This window comes from Epargyreus clarus, unplaced genomic scaffold (assembly GCF_041222505.1).
Source record: "Epargyreus clarus isolate Ecla_fem2 unplaced genomic scaffold, WU_Ecla_fem_2.2 ptg000006l, whole genome shotgun sequence".
Lineage (NCBI taxonomy): Eukaryota > Metazoa > Arthropoda > Insecta > Lepidoptera > Hesperiidae > Epargyreus > Epargyreus clarus.
In genome coordinates, this window is record NW_027332214.1 from 10,258,665 (window position 1) to 10,271,743 (window position 13,079).

The 13,079-nt window shown below is 37.3% G+C and overlaps 2 protein-coding genes across 2 annotated transcripts in view; one reads left to right on the forward strand and one right to left on the reverse strand.

Annotated features, from left to right (window-relative positions):
* Positions 1 to 2,401: 2,401 nt before the first annotated feature.
* LOC140742935 (potassium channel subfamily K member 9) lies at positions 2,402 to 11,945 on the reverse strand. The gene is made up of 7 exons (XM_073074018.1): positions 11,454 to 11,945; positions 10,467 to 10,684; positions 9,771 to 9,945; positions 7,964 to 8,070; positions 7,388 to 7,506; positions 6,948 to 7,050; positions 2,402 to 3,209 (listed from the first exon to the last, which is right to left on the reverse strand). Exons 1-7 carry the CDS (start codon positions 11,584 to 11,586, stop codon positions 3,075 to 3,077), a joined length of 990 nt encoding a protein of 329 aa, XP_072930119.1. The 5' UTR covers positions 11,587 to 11,945; the 3' UTR covers positions 2,402 to 3,074.
* Positions 11,946 to 12,113: 168 nt separating this feature from the next.
* Positions 12,114 to 13,079, forward strand: part of GluProRS (Glutamyl-prolyl-tRNA synthetase) — a 53,970-nt gene continuing 53,004 nt past the window's right edge. Inside the window, exons 1-2 of the mRNA XM_073074019.1 lie at positions 12,114 to 12,274; positions 12,357 to 12,689. Coding sequence (XP_072930120.1) covers positions 12,238 to 12,274; positions 12,357 to 12,689 — 370 coding nt within the window. The 5' untranslated portion in view covers positions 12,114 to 12,237. The remainder of the gene's footprint in view (positions 12,275 to 12,356; positions 12,690 to 13,079) is intronic.

Genomic DNA, 13,079 nt, shown 5'->3' on the forward strand with positions numbered 1-13,079 from the left:
AGTTATTTTCACATTAAAAATTAATTATCATTTGCTGTAACGGTGACGTAAACATCGTGCTTTCCATTACTACCCTAAAATTATACTAAAAAGATAAAAAGAGGAAATAAGAAGGGTGTGAATGAAGAAGAAATCGAAATAGATACATACCTAAAGGGCGAGCGCAACCGCAGCAAAAGCCGTGTATAATTGCTTCATCGTCTTGGCAGCCTACCGGTGGACAGCCATTACAAGTCATACCTATTCCTAACCACGAGATATTCCCTGAAAAAAATAATAACATTTAACTCTGATTATGTGTATGCAAATTGTTAACAAAAACTTTATATTGGTACCCTCATTTTGCAAGATGCTCATGGTTTAACTGCGGCAGCACTACCACAACATCTACTTCTGCGTTATAGCAGCATCGTATACGTGTTTTGATTTTAAGTTTGTGGTAATCCAGATACATTTTTGGACCGTTGGAATTTGACTTACTGGTACCATCGCATCTAAGACCAACGATCAGGTAGAATTTATACCCTATTGTTAACAATCCAGACTGCAGTGAATCTTTAGGTAAAATTGTCATGTACTTAAAAATATTAATCACATAAACAGCTCTTAAAATAAATATAAGATAATGACTTACATCTTGGCGCTTTTCTTACACCGGCCACGGTCTTTTCGGGATCAAAAAATAGTCCAAAGGAATCTGTTATTATAAATACTAAGAACACGAAAATAAGTAATACTTTAGTAGGGCACATTTTGAGAAATGTTTTCTAATTAGGTGGGCGAGATTATTATATACACAGTCTAACCTTAGGTCATGTGCACACGTACGAGTTTTTACCTTCTTATGTCTCTTTTTAGCGTATTTCGAAGTATTTTTCACAATGCTCTAGCACATTGATTCCCAAAGTGGTCCAGAAGGACCCCCAGGGGTCCACGGGAGACTCACTGGGGGTCTACGTAGGCGTGAACAAAAAATGGGGTCCACAAGATGTTAGTGGGGGTCCACGAAAATTGATCTGCTTTTGATACTAAAAAGCATAAATGTAAGCATAGTTTCTACCTATTAATGTATGGCGTAGGGCCTATCTACATTTTTGACACAATTTTTTGTCGACTTTAAGAATGTGGTAGTAATGTAGCAGCAGGGGGTCCACCGAAACCAGCAAAATTTTGAAAGTGGTCCACGACAAAAATAAGTTTGGGAACTACTGCTCTAGCATAATGTGAAAAACACAGGTAAAATGTTTGGTATAGCAATTATTTAGGTCACTGTATTGATACTATCAATCACACTATCTATCAATAAATAACAACCACATATTTGTTAATATTCTTAGAAATCTTTATGCACTTGCAATATGATCTTGTACAATGAGAGAGGGACATACTTTATATTTAAAATCGATGAGTACAACGACATTTTTATGTAAATTTGGATATTTTTCTTTTTCTATATAAATGTGACAAGAATTGTATGCACCGGGTTTAAGATGTACAGACAATTAACACCTAATTAGTTGAAGGTCAATGCTCTAGATAAGAAAATATTTCACGATTTTTAGTAATTCCGAGGAAGTTCATATCGAAGTAGGTAATTAGGTACACACAAAAAAACAAAGTTAACTTTTTTATTCCTAATTTTACTCATGAGCAGTCGTATAATCATCACATCCATTTGCAGTTTTTAAAGTCCTAGGTTCTATTCCCGTTGGTAGCCGTTAATAACACGAGGATAATATTCGTCTTTAATACGGCGTATTTTCATTTACATCCCAAAAAGCTATGTAGAGATATCTGTAAACAACTTCAAGGTGCCCATGGCTTTCAGCGGCCACGTAAAATCAAATGGAATAGGCTAATTTACTGTTTATCACTACTATTCCACAGTACTATTCACCACCACATTACTATGGTAAATAATAAAAAATCAAGTAGATCGTGTAAAACATTTATTTTTGCTACTTAAAACATTTGCGACACAATATCATAATATGAATTGATCATAACATGTATTAATTAACATTTTTAATAAATATTACACATACATAAACATTTATTTTAATAATTAACATTGTAATACATTAAAAACGAAATGGAAAATACTTCACAAAATATCACAGAAAAATAATAAATGACTAGAATGTAACGTAACGTTTAGAGAGGGGGAGGGGGGGGGGGGGGGGGGTTAAAAATCTTCAAAAATTGCGTTACGTAATACTTGAACGCCCCCATAATTGTTAAACATAAATAATTAAAATAAAATTTGGCACAACTAAATTACTTTTTTGGCACTCCTTAAAAAATAAGTAAGCGGAAAAATAATTCGCTTATTTTTGTAATAAACATGTTTCATCATTATTTTAATTGATTACAAACATTAATGTCTTTATCTTTATAATTCAATTATTTTTGCTTATAACCTAACATAAAATTACAAACAAGGAAGTTACTTAAAATTTTAAAACTGAACTATCTTATTATTATTCACAAATAAATATTTTGATACCTACTCAAAAATGGAATGAATACTTAATAATAATTTGTGCTTCATCTCCACTTAACGCCTAAAGACTAGAAAACACTAATTCATAATATAAAAATTATAAATTATATTGAACAGTACAAGAAATTATCACATAATATCGAGAATTTGACACAGATTTTACCACATTATACTATTAATTTAATAATAAAGATCAATGTCGAAGTAGTTTCAAAATAACTCTAACTACCCTTACATCTCAATGAACAAACTGAATCCGGAATATATAGCATACCATCTTCATATTTAAAAGTTTGTGTGTAGGCTGTATATGTAGACATATGTAGGCATATGTAGACTGTAAGTCTTACCCATGTTCGGTAAAACAAATTTTGTTACTTCCAAGAAGATTTTCCTTCGTCTTTTCATAGTGAGATATAGAACCCTATATCTCAAAAACACCCATACATAAGTATATAAATAACGCGAGAATAGCGCCAAAACACTAAAACATGAAATCATAAAAAACTAATTTCTTATCCTACTACAGTTTAGTTCAACCATACAGATAGCCATCGAAAGTTTTGTAAATTTACACGGAGGCACGTTCAATAAGATCAGTTGCAATGGAGTCCCTTCGTCGTAGGGATATGGGCGCTCGGGGCGTGGCCGGCAGCAGGGCCCCGCCCTCGCACTGCTTGTTGCCAAGGCAGTTGCACGAACACACCTGAAATAACAATCATTACTTATATGAAATACCATTGCAATGTGGTATTTTTTTAACAAAGACGTAAATTTGCTTAAATAGGTACTTTATCCATGGCAGAATAAAGTCTAGTTTATACACACTTTCTACACTCACAGCCCCACACTAGGAGTCCCTGTGTCGTGGATGCAATGGACACACACATAGACAAATACACAAACACCCAGACCCAGAAACAGACAGCTAAATTCATCTTTTGAATATCTGTCTGGCGGAAATTGAATCCGAGACTCTTTGCGTCAGACCGGTATGGTGACCGCTCCGCCACGCGGGTCGTCAAGCTCCCTCACAGCCGACCCGAACCCCGAGAGTCGGGCCGAACACATTCACAGAGTTCGTATCACCAAATGTTCATTATTTTTTAGATATTTGTTAATTGTTATCATATAAAAGTGCATGCATTTTTAAAATAGGGTGTTTAGATCAGGTTACATAACTATAAAATAATATACCATAAATTATGTATGTACGCCGCGCAAACTTAAAAATAAAATAATAATTATAGATTAAAAACTAAAAAAATCACGCTATTTTAAAATCGCACGAGGAAAATCGTTAATCCTGATTCCTGAAGATCCTTATGAGGAGAATGGGATAAAATTATTAATAAAATCGTGTATAGTCATCGGTTCTTAATAATTGTTCAAATTTTTTTAATTAATCGGACCGTTCAACGTGGTTTAAAATAGAGTTTAAAGAGTCCGTTACATACATACATACAGGTCAAGCTAACAAAAACGTGGCAATAATGTGGCGTACGCCAATCCAAAAATGCTTTATAGGCAGGCAGTCCTCCGTTCGCCATGATTCGGTACCTACAGAAGTACACACTCCAACGTGATTTAACCAGCTTCGATATAGATGGCGACTTATTTTTTATTAATTTTATATTGTATTTAAAATAAGTAATTCAATTAATTATTATTAATCATAAGGGCGCATACATTAATTACGTGAGACTCTTGCGATTTAACCCTTTAATCTCACGTAATATTTTTCAATAATTATTCTTAATTTTCATTTTCAATTAGATTTGATTGAAGATTTGAGGAACCTTGCTTCCAATATTTTGTTAATATTTTCTGTAACATGTTTCGTTACGTCTTCTCCATTTTCTAATTGCAATTTATTGGTAGTCGAGTTCTTTTTGAATATATTTAAGAGCATTCATAATTTTCCCCATGATTGATTGATATGCACGGTTTGCTTTGTTTTGATACCGGTGCTGCCCTCTCGTGTTAGGTTTTAACACTACTTTGCCTCTGCAGTATACAGATGGCGGTGCGCGTGCATTCGTCACTTGATAGCTGTTGATAAACGAGCTACTTCTGGCGTTTTGCAATAGATGGCGCTACTCTTATGTTTATTAGAGTTCTGACGTATTGTTCAAAACAATTCACTTGATTTTGAGGTTACGTAGGATATCGGAAAATACACTGGGATTGTTTTTACTGTTGATTATGCGTATATTACGGTTATTAGCACTTTACACTGCTGTTTATTAGTCTTGATAGGTACACTGTCTTTAAGTAAGAAACAAGAAAAAACACTGTTGTTGAGACAGAGTTCCGGTTTTTGTTATATAGCTATAACTCGCATACTAATAAGTGATACTCGAGTACCAGTGACACTCGAGTGACACTCCAGTCTTAGGTACCTTATATAGGAAAACGAGTGAATACAGCAGCAATTGTGCAAGTAATAACTTGTTTAATTTTGTTTAGTTTAGGCAACTTGTTTTATTGGTCTTCATGCTATTAGACTATGTATTACAAAGTACTCGAGTACTTCGTAACTAACCCGAGTAAATGGTGAATACTTTGGTCTTCAACGACCCACCGCTTTGGACTCGAACTTACTCGATTCTTTTTTATATGAAACAGGGTACTAGAAAGAGTACCACTTTTCAAAAATAAAGTTAATCAGTTTCATATTAATAATTGAGACTACAGGCCTGTCTTATACCTACTACAAATGTTCTCAACAGCGTGATTCAGGAGAAGTTTTACTTACGCCATCTATTGACAGTTATGAGAATTAATATGAACTTTTAATGTTTTACAACATAACTAACTGATAATAGAACGTTTTTAATACCGCAGTCTGTGATATTACCTTGGTTGTAGGTAGTATGACACTTGTAAGTACAGATAAATATATAGAATGTTATACACATTTTAAAAATTTCATGTTATCTACTAGGGTTCAAGGGATAGAGTCCTGTCATGAACAGACAGCGGAGGCTTAGTAATAGGGGTTCGTTTTAACCCTTTGGGTATAGAACCCTACAAATAACCTATCTAGCCATCTCTGGGCGACCTCAAGTAGGTTTCCAATCATATATGGAGTTGCTTACGATTGTTCATGGGCGGCAGTTGCTACTTACGATCAGGTGAACTGCATATTCGTTTGAAACTTCCAACATTAAAAATTCTTTTGATGTTATGGTGGAAATTAAGCTGTCATATTTGTTCATCATCATTCATAAGAGTAGCAAACCAGAGTGCAGTCGACCTGATGGGAAGTGGCTACTAACGCCCATGGATATCTGTAATCAATCTCAGATAGGATTAGATATTCCTACATGAAGTTGGTCACAGATGCGCCGCTACCCCTGAGGACTGAGCCGTCACACCTATTTCTACCTCATAACAGCAGTGTTAAGTGCTGCTGTGTTCTGGTTTGAAGGGTGTGGTACGGGAGACATACGTTTCCGAGGCGTTCCAGGTTAGTCCTCAGGAATAGCGGCGCATCTGTGGCCGACCCCAGGTAGGAATATCTAATCGTATCTGGGGTTGATTACGGATGTCCATGGGCGGTAGTAGCCACTTACCATCAGGTGGACTGCATGCTCGTCTGCTACTCCTATATTATAAAAAAAAGATATATGAAAAAATCTCAAAGATATGTAAATTGTAAATTCTACGAATACACACTTGGCCAGCATGATGGACTATAGCTTAATCCTTCACACTCTGAGAGGAGACCCGTGCCCAGCAATGGGCTAATTATGGGTTGATGATGATGTAGTAATTGTTGTAGGTTTAGAGAGAGCAGGCAAATGGATGTAATATTGGCGCAATGCATATTCCTCCTATTAAATACGGAATCCTCAGTGTGCGAGTTCGACTCACACTTGTTACAGATTTGCGTACAAGCGTCATTGTATGAGAAAAAATATTTTTCTTTTCCAGGGGGACCTTCAAAACGTGGGAGCGACGCCGGGTTATGTGGGATTTTTACCGCACTAAAACCCCCCCGGTGGCCGTCCTCAGCGCTTGTTGGAGAAATCCGGGATCTCCAACGGAACACAACCGGAGTGTTCCAAGCGCGATGCCCGGATCGGGCTCTGCCCTGGGGGAGCGTTCGCTCGTCCCACAACATCTGGTGATTACGACGGTATGCGACCACACATACCGCTGTCCTTCCCGGGGTAGCATACTGGACGGTTCGAGCTCCCACTCTTGCTGCCCGCAACCCCGGAAGCCCCCTTTTAGTCGCCTCTTACGACAGGCAGGGGATACCGTAGCCCTATTCTAGTCCCGGAACTACAGGGACAGTGTGACCGCTTCCTAATAACTCAACACAACACACCTCAGCGACGTCAGGATTTACTACTAGCGCTAACGCCCTAGCGTGGCGCTAGAATACGCACTCTGTGTGCCCAGGCCTTAATAGTGGTTTAAGGTGGTAACTTACCGAGGCCTGGTCGTCGTGGGCGCGATGACCGCCGTGGCCTTCCAGCGGCAACAGCGTGCGAGATCCCTCCTTGTCTTCATCACGGGCATTCTCCTCCGCTTGCCTTTGCACAATGTTGGGGTTTAGAGAATAAAATCAAAGCTCTATTGAAAATGAATGTCAGATCAGATGTCAGAGTAATAAATTAATAAAATACAATGTACAAAGAAAACGTATTTTTGTAGATGTGAAAATGTAGGGTATCTTAGTAACATAATTGGTGTTAGGCATTTTGCTTAGATAAAACATTTATCGATCTTTTGATCGGCAAAACATTGGATAGATAGATTATTAATAGTCATAAGTAACAACATTTCTGCTAACTTCAAATAGACCTTTGCCTTATTTTGATTTGGCTACAGTAATTCTTCTGGCTTCCTCCTTCTATGATGAAAACTTACATAGTCATGAACCTCAGCACCAACAAGTTGATGCTAGCAGCCACTACTGCCAGCCCAAAGAGGATGAAGACCAAGCTGAGTGCCACATATCCTGGCTTGCTGGTTAGTGCTTGATCATTCTGCAATATAACAAGTTGTTGTAAATGGGTTTACACTAGTGGCGGAGTAAGCTCATCAGAGACCCGGGCCGGAAGGTTAAAGAAGGCCTCCCGTCTAAGAAGTTGATCTTATTTTATAAGCTTTTACAAATGTCTACAAGGGAATTAGTAGACAGGACGAGAGGCCAGGAGCCCGCCCATGCCACCCTACCACTTCTTCCTTAGGCCGCCAGTGGTTTATACTTGGATATTTTACATACGCATTTTAAGTATTTAGGTTTTAAAAATACCATGATTCATCACAGATTCTTCAATGTAATAATTACTGATATTTTTGAATAGTTAAACACCTCCATGATAATATAAAGCTTGAGTTTATAAGTTTATAAGTAATTCAAACACAACATAACAAATTTATTTCATATGGAAGAAAGCAAAGCTTAGCAGCAGAACTATTTACTTAAATATCAACATTTACCTGTAAAGCAACATAATCACCAAATCCTATTGTTGTGAGAGTAACAAAGCAGTAGTAGAAACTGTCGAAATAGCTCCAACCCTCATAACGGGAGAACACTGCTGCCCCTGGAAACCATACAAGATAGGTAAACTTAATTAAATAAATATAGTTCAAAAAACTAAAAAACACACTTTTAAGTAAAAATCAATTAAAAAACATTCGGTATTCTATTTCATTCTTTCATACATGCAGGGTAAGATAAGGATGTATGTTGATCTCTTTCTACTGACAAACATATAAGTGAAGCTAATATAAAGCGTGTAAAAAGAACATAGAGTATGTTATATTTTCTAGTTTTCGGTAACAGATATATTATTTAAATCTGTGATCATCTTTAGGTAATTGATTATTATTATTTTTTTATAATATAGGAGTAGCAAACGAGCATTCACCACCTGACCACCTGATAGTGGGTGGCTATTGCTGCCCATGGACATCTGTAATCAACCCCAGATAGAATTAGATATTCCTACTTGAGATCGGCCACAGATGCGCCGCTACCCCTGAGGACTAAGCTGGAACGCCTCGGAAAAGTATGTCTCTTTTACCACACCCTTCAAAGCAGAACACAGCAGCATTTAACACTGCTGTTATGAGGCAGAAATAGGTGTGGCGGTGGTGCCGCCAGAGTCGAACCACAAAGGTTTCAGTTATATAAAAAATTGTAGATAGAATATAGATGGTCATTAATATAAATAATGGTTGTGTCATGCCCTGTTGATATAAACCTTACTGCAGAAATATTCTCTATTTCACATGACGACTTGTGTGGCAGAGCAGTAACCATACCAATCTGACATATAAAGCACTAAGAGTTACAGGTTCAATTGGCCATGTCCCTGTAGTTCCGGGACTAGAATAGGGCTACGGTATCCCCTGCCTGTCGTAGGAGGCGACTAAAAGGGGGCTTCCGGGGTTGCGGGCGGCAAGAGTGGGAGCTCGAACCGTCCAGCTAGCGACCCCGGGAAGGACGGCGGTATGTGTGGTCGCATACCGTCGTAAACACTACATGGTGTGGGAGGAGCGAAAACTGCTCCTCCAGGGTAGAGCCCGATCGGGGCATCGCGCTTGGAGGGCTCCGGTTGTGTTCCGTCGGAGATCCCGGAGTTCTCCAACAAGCGTTGAGGACGGCCACCGGGGGGGTTTTAGTGCGGTAAAAATCCCACATAACCCGGCGTCGCTCCCACGTCGTCGGGTACCTTTTGAAGGTTTCCCCCTCGAGAAAAAAAAAAAAAAAAAAAAAAAAAAAAAAGGTTCAATTGGCCAAAGATATATCTGAATGACGAATTTTGATATCTTTTCTGGTGGTTTGAAGGTGGTAGAACCCTTTGTAGTTCGACTCCGGCGAGACCACCACCACACCTATTTCTACCTAATGACAACAGTGTTAAGCGCTGATGTGTTCTGGTTTGAAGGGTGTGGTAAGAGAGACATACTTTTCCGAGGCGTTCCAGCTTAGTCCTCAGGGGTAGTGGCGCATCTGTGGCCGACCTCAGGTGGGAATATCTAATCCTATCTAGGGTTGATTCTGTAATCAACTGGACATCTGTATGTCCATGGGCGGCAGTAGCCACTTACCATCAGGTGGACTGTATGCTCGTCTACTACTCCTATATTATAAAAAAAAAACAAATCTTTTCTGGGTCTGGGTATTTGTGTTCATCTCTGTATGTTTATGATATCCATGACTCAAGGATATTATGGGGGACTGAATATAGAAAGTTTGTATTTGTAACACAGATCTACGGTTTTATTAGATCTATACCTGTAGTTATGATTATAGATGAGAGCAATCCAGTAGCAAACATAAGGTTCATCTCTGTGGCTTCAGTGGTCTCACAGCGAAGGTAGCACTTGGCGCGTCTTATCACTACTGATGCAAACTTGTTCAGTCGCTCTCCTATACTTTGGAACATCACTAGTCCTAGTGGGATTCCGACCTGAAATCAGATATAATACAGTGTTACAGGGTAAGCCGCCCAATGTGGTAGAACATAAGATAATTGTTATAAATTTAAGATCCTTGTAAAATACTATGTTCTTGCAAATAAATGATTTGATTTGATTTGATTTGAAGCCTATCTAGACAATTAAGAAGGTTATTAATCAAGTCATTATTGACAAATTTGACCCTATAAGATGCAATCCAAAAGTTTACTGATTTAGAGATAATTGACTTAAGATGTATAATTGTTAATAATCCTTCATTTAAATTTAAACTTAACAAAAGACTAGGCTCGTTAGTTAGCTCGCTAGTTGTTTTTTTGCTGTATTTAGGTAGTGGGCATTTCAACACAACTGCTAACAGTGTAAAGTGGCTGCTCCATAACTATTTGAACTATTTTTACTAAGTGTTTCCAAATACACGGCATTTTTAAAGGGAAAAAAGTACCATGAAAGTTATTCTGCAGACAAATAAAAAATCTACATATTTCTATAAAAATACCACTTAAGTACATACCATAGCATATGCCATACAAAATGCCTTCCCGCCAACAGTGACCGGTGTGGAGTGTCCATACCCAATCATAGCCAGGACAACGGTTGCAAAGTAGAAGGCCCCAGCAAACTTCCACTGAGGGCCGGCCTTGTGAGGTTTGTTCTCGATTATAACTATTTCTATCATGTGGTAGTCTTCTGGAGTTATATTGTACTTACGGACTAGACCATTTTTCATGTCTGTAAAATATAAAAATTACAACAGTTATCTATACTAATATTATAAAGAGGAAAATTTTGTTTGTTTGTTTGATTGTAATGAATAGGTTAAAAAACTACTGGACCGATTTTAAAAATTCTTTCACCATTCGAAAGCTACATTATCCACCAGTAATATTGGCTATATTTTATATGAAATGTATTTGATAAATAGATTTTGAGGCGGTACAAAGTTTGCCAGGTCAGCTAGTTTTAGTAGAAAGTAGTAAAATAGCTCAGCTTAAATTGTTAAAAGGAAAGTATCTGTGCTTTTGCTTGATTACTTTGATTTGATTGAAACTAACACACATCCATACATTCGCTATATTGTACATCTAGGGCATAATTAGGAATAGTGATTATGTGAACGAACCCACAATATGTAATAAGTCCTCTACGAAATAAAACGACAAAGAGGCGGTGATAGCCAAATTGTTAAGAAAGCCAGCTTCTGAGTTGGGGGAGTCCGTGGTTCAAATCCCAAGGACGCACTTATGATTTTTCAAAGTTCCTTAACTACATATTAAAAATTAATTATCACTTATTTAAATTGTGAAGGAAAACATCGTGCGGAAGCTTGCATGCCTAAGTCATTTAAAAAATAGTTCTGAAAAGTGTGTGAAGTCTATTCGCCCTAGGCCAGCACGGTCGACGTGGACTAAGCCTCTCTCTTCGAGAGGAGACCAGTGCCCAGCAGTGGGACAGTAATGTTGACAACGATGTGTCAGAAGAAGATCTGTTAGACACTTACCCGACAACACCTCCCATCGCTTACTCTCAGTATCGGACTCCAGAGCATCGAATACAGCGGCGCCGATCAACAAGTATGTAAAAGTACACACTACCAAGGATAAGGTCCGAACATTTTGTCGTTTCATTTTCATGCCGGAAATATTTATTTCTCACTCTCCTTAGCAGTTCTTCATGAATATATTTATTTTTCAAGGAAATATTACCTTATTTTTTGCGATTAACTATGTTAGTTATAAAATGAAATGGTGCCCTCTAATTCATACTGATTTAGTCAGGTACATGTACTTATATTATTGGAATCTGCAAAGAATCCAATTGGAAAGAGATATTTAGTTTATATAAACTATTTTATAATGTAAGGGCAATGATCATTTTGAAAAATTTGACAGCATTTACTTTGGTTTATGTACTAATCTATGGGTTTATGGTCCAAAGGAAACACCCTTCGATTTTTTTATATATTCGTTAATATAAGTCAATTGATGAAGAGCACAATAAGTTAAATGATTTGAACTGCTTCACTTGAAGTAAATTACTCTCGTTATTTATAATCAATCTATCCAAAGTTTTGGCTACGAAAGACCATCTGCATTATTTGAATTTTTGAACGTAAGACGCCTAGTTGATCTGATCATCTGACATTTCCACAGGCGTGCGATGTCATTGTGACAACTCCTTACGGCGTGTCTCAGCAAGTCGGCAAAATCAATTTTTGTTCGGCAGTGCGCGAAATATCTTTCAAGAGAAGCATATTTTTAAAATTTATGCGATCTAAGTGAAATATGAAGGTGATCTGCAATAAATCCAATCCACCTTTGGGTAAGATAATTTTCTCTAATCAATTAACACATTATTTCATCATTTTTGGAATCCGAAAATAGCATTTACATAAATTTCGCAGGTGGTTTGCTAGCTTTGGAGCTGTATAGGAATGGGGCGAAAAATATCGAGGTTTTGTGGGAAGGAGAGCCTGCTATTACCCTTCCGAATTCATCAAAATCGGTACCTTATGGAACAAGTAACGATATGATCCGTATTCTGGAGAATGGCTTCAATATAACAGCCACTCCCTTGGCCAGGCTGACAATGAACCATTGGCTGTCGTTCAGTCTGACTCTGGATGACGAAATACCTAAGTCAGTGGAGTATTTGGACAAAGTTTTGGGGCCTCAGACTTATTTAGTTGGAGAAACTTTGTCAGTTTCTGACTTGGCTGTCTTCAGCGTGTTATTTGGTAAGTAGAGTACTGATTTATTCCAATTCCTATTTTAATATATGGCAAAAAATTATTTGATAGTCCAAAACATCCTTAGAGTTATTTTATCTTGACTGTCATAAAACATTTTAAAGAACATTTGTATGTGATAAGACATATTTATTGATTAATAGATACTTGTAATAGGTATTTTTTCATGTATATAAATTTATTTATCAGTGCCTTTAGTTAAATAGGAACAACTATGTTAATATATTTCATCATTATTTCAATTCAGACATCAGGCCTTAGTCATTCACTTTACGAAATGGGATTTGGTACACAAATGCCTTATGGAAAAGTTGACCATTTAGTATCTTCACAAAGGTCAATAAATATTGACATAAAATTAAAACAGTACTTCCTAAT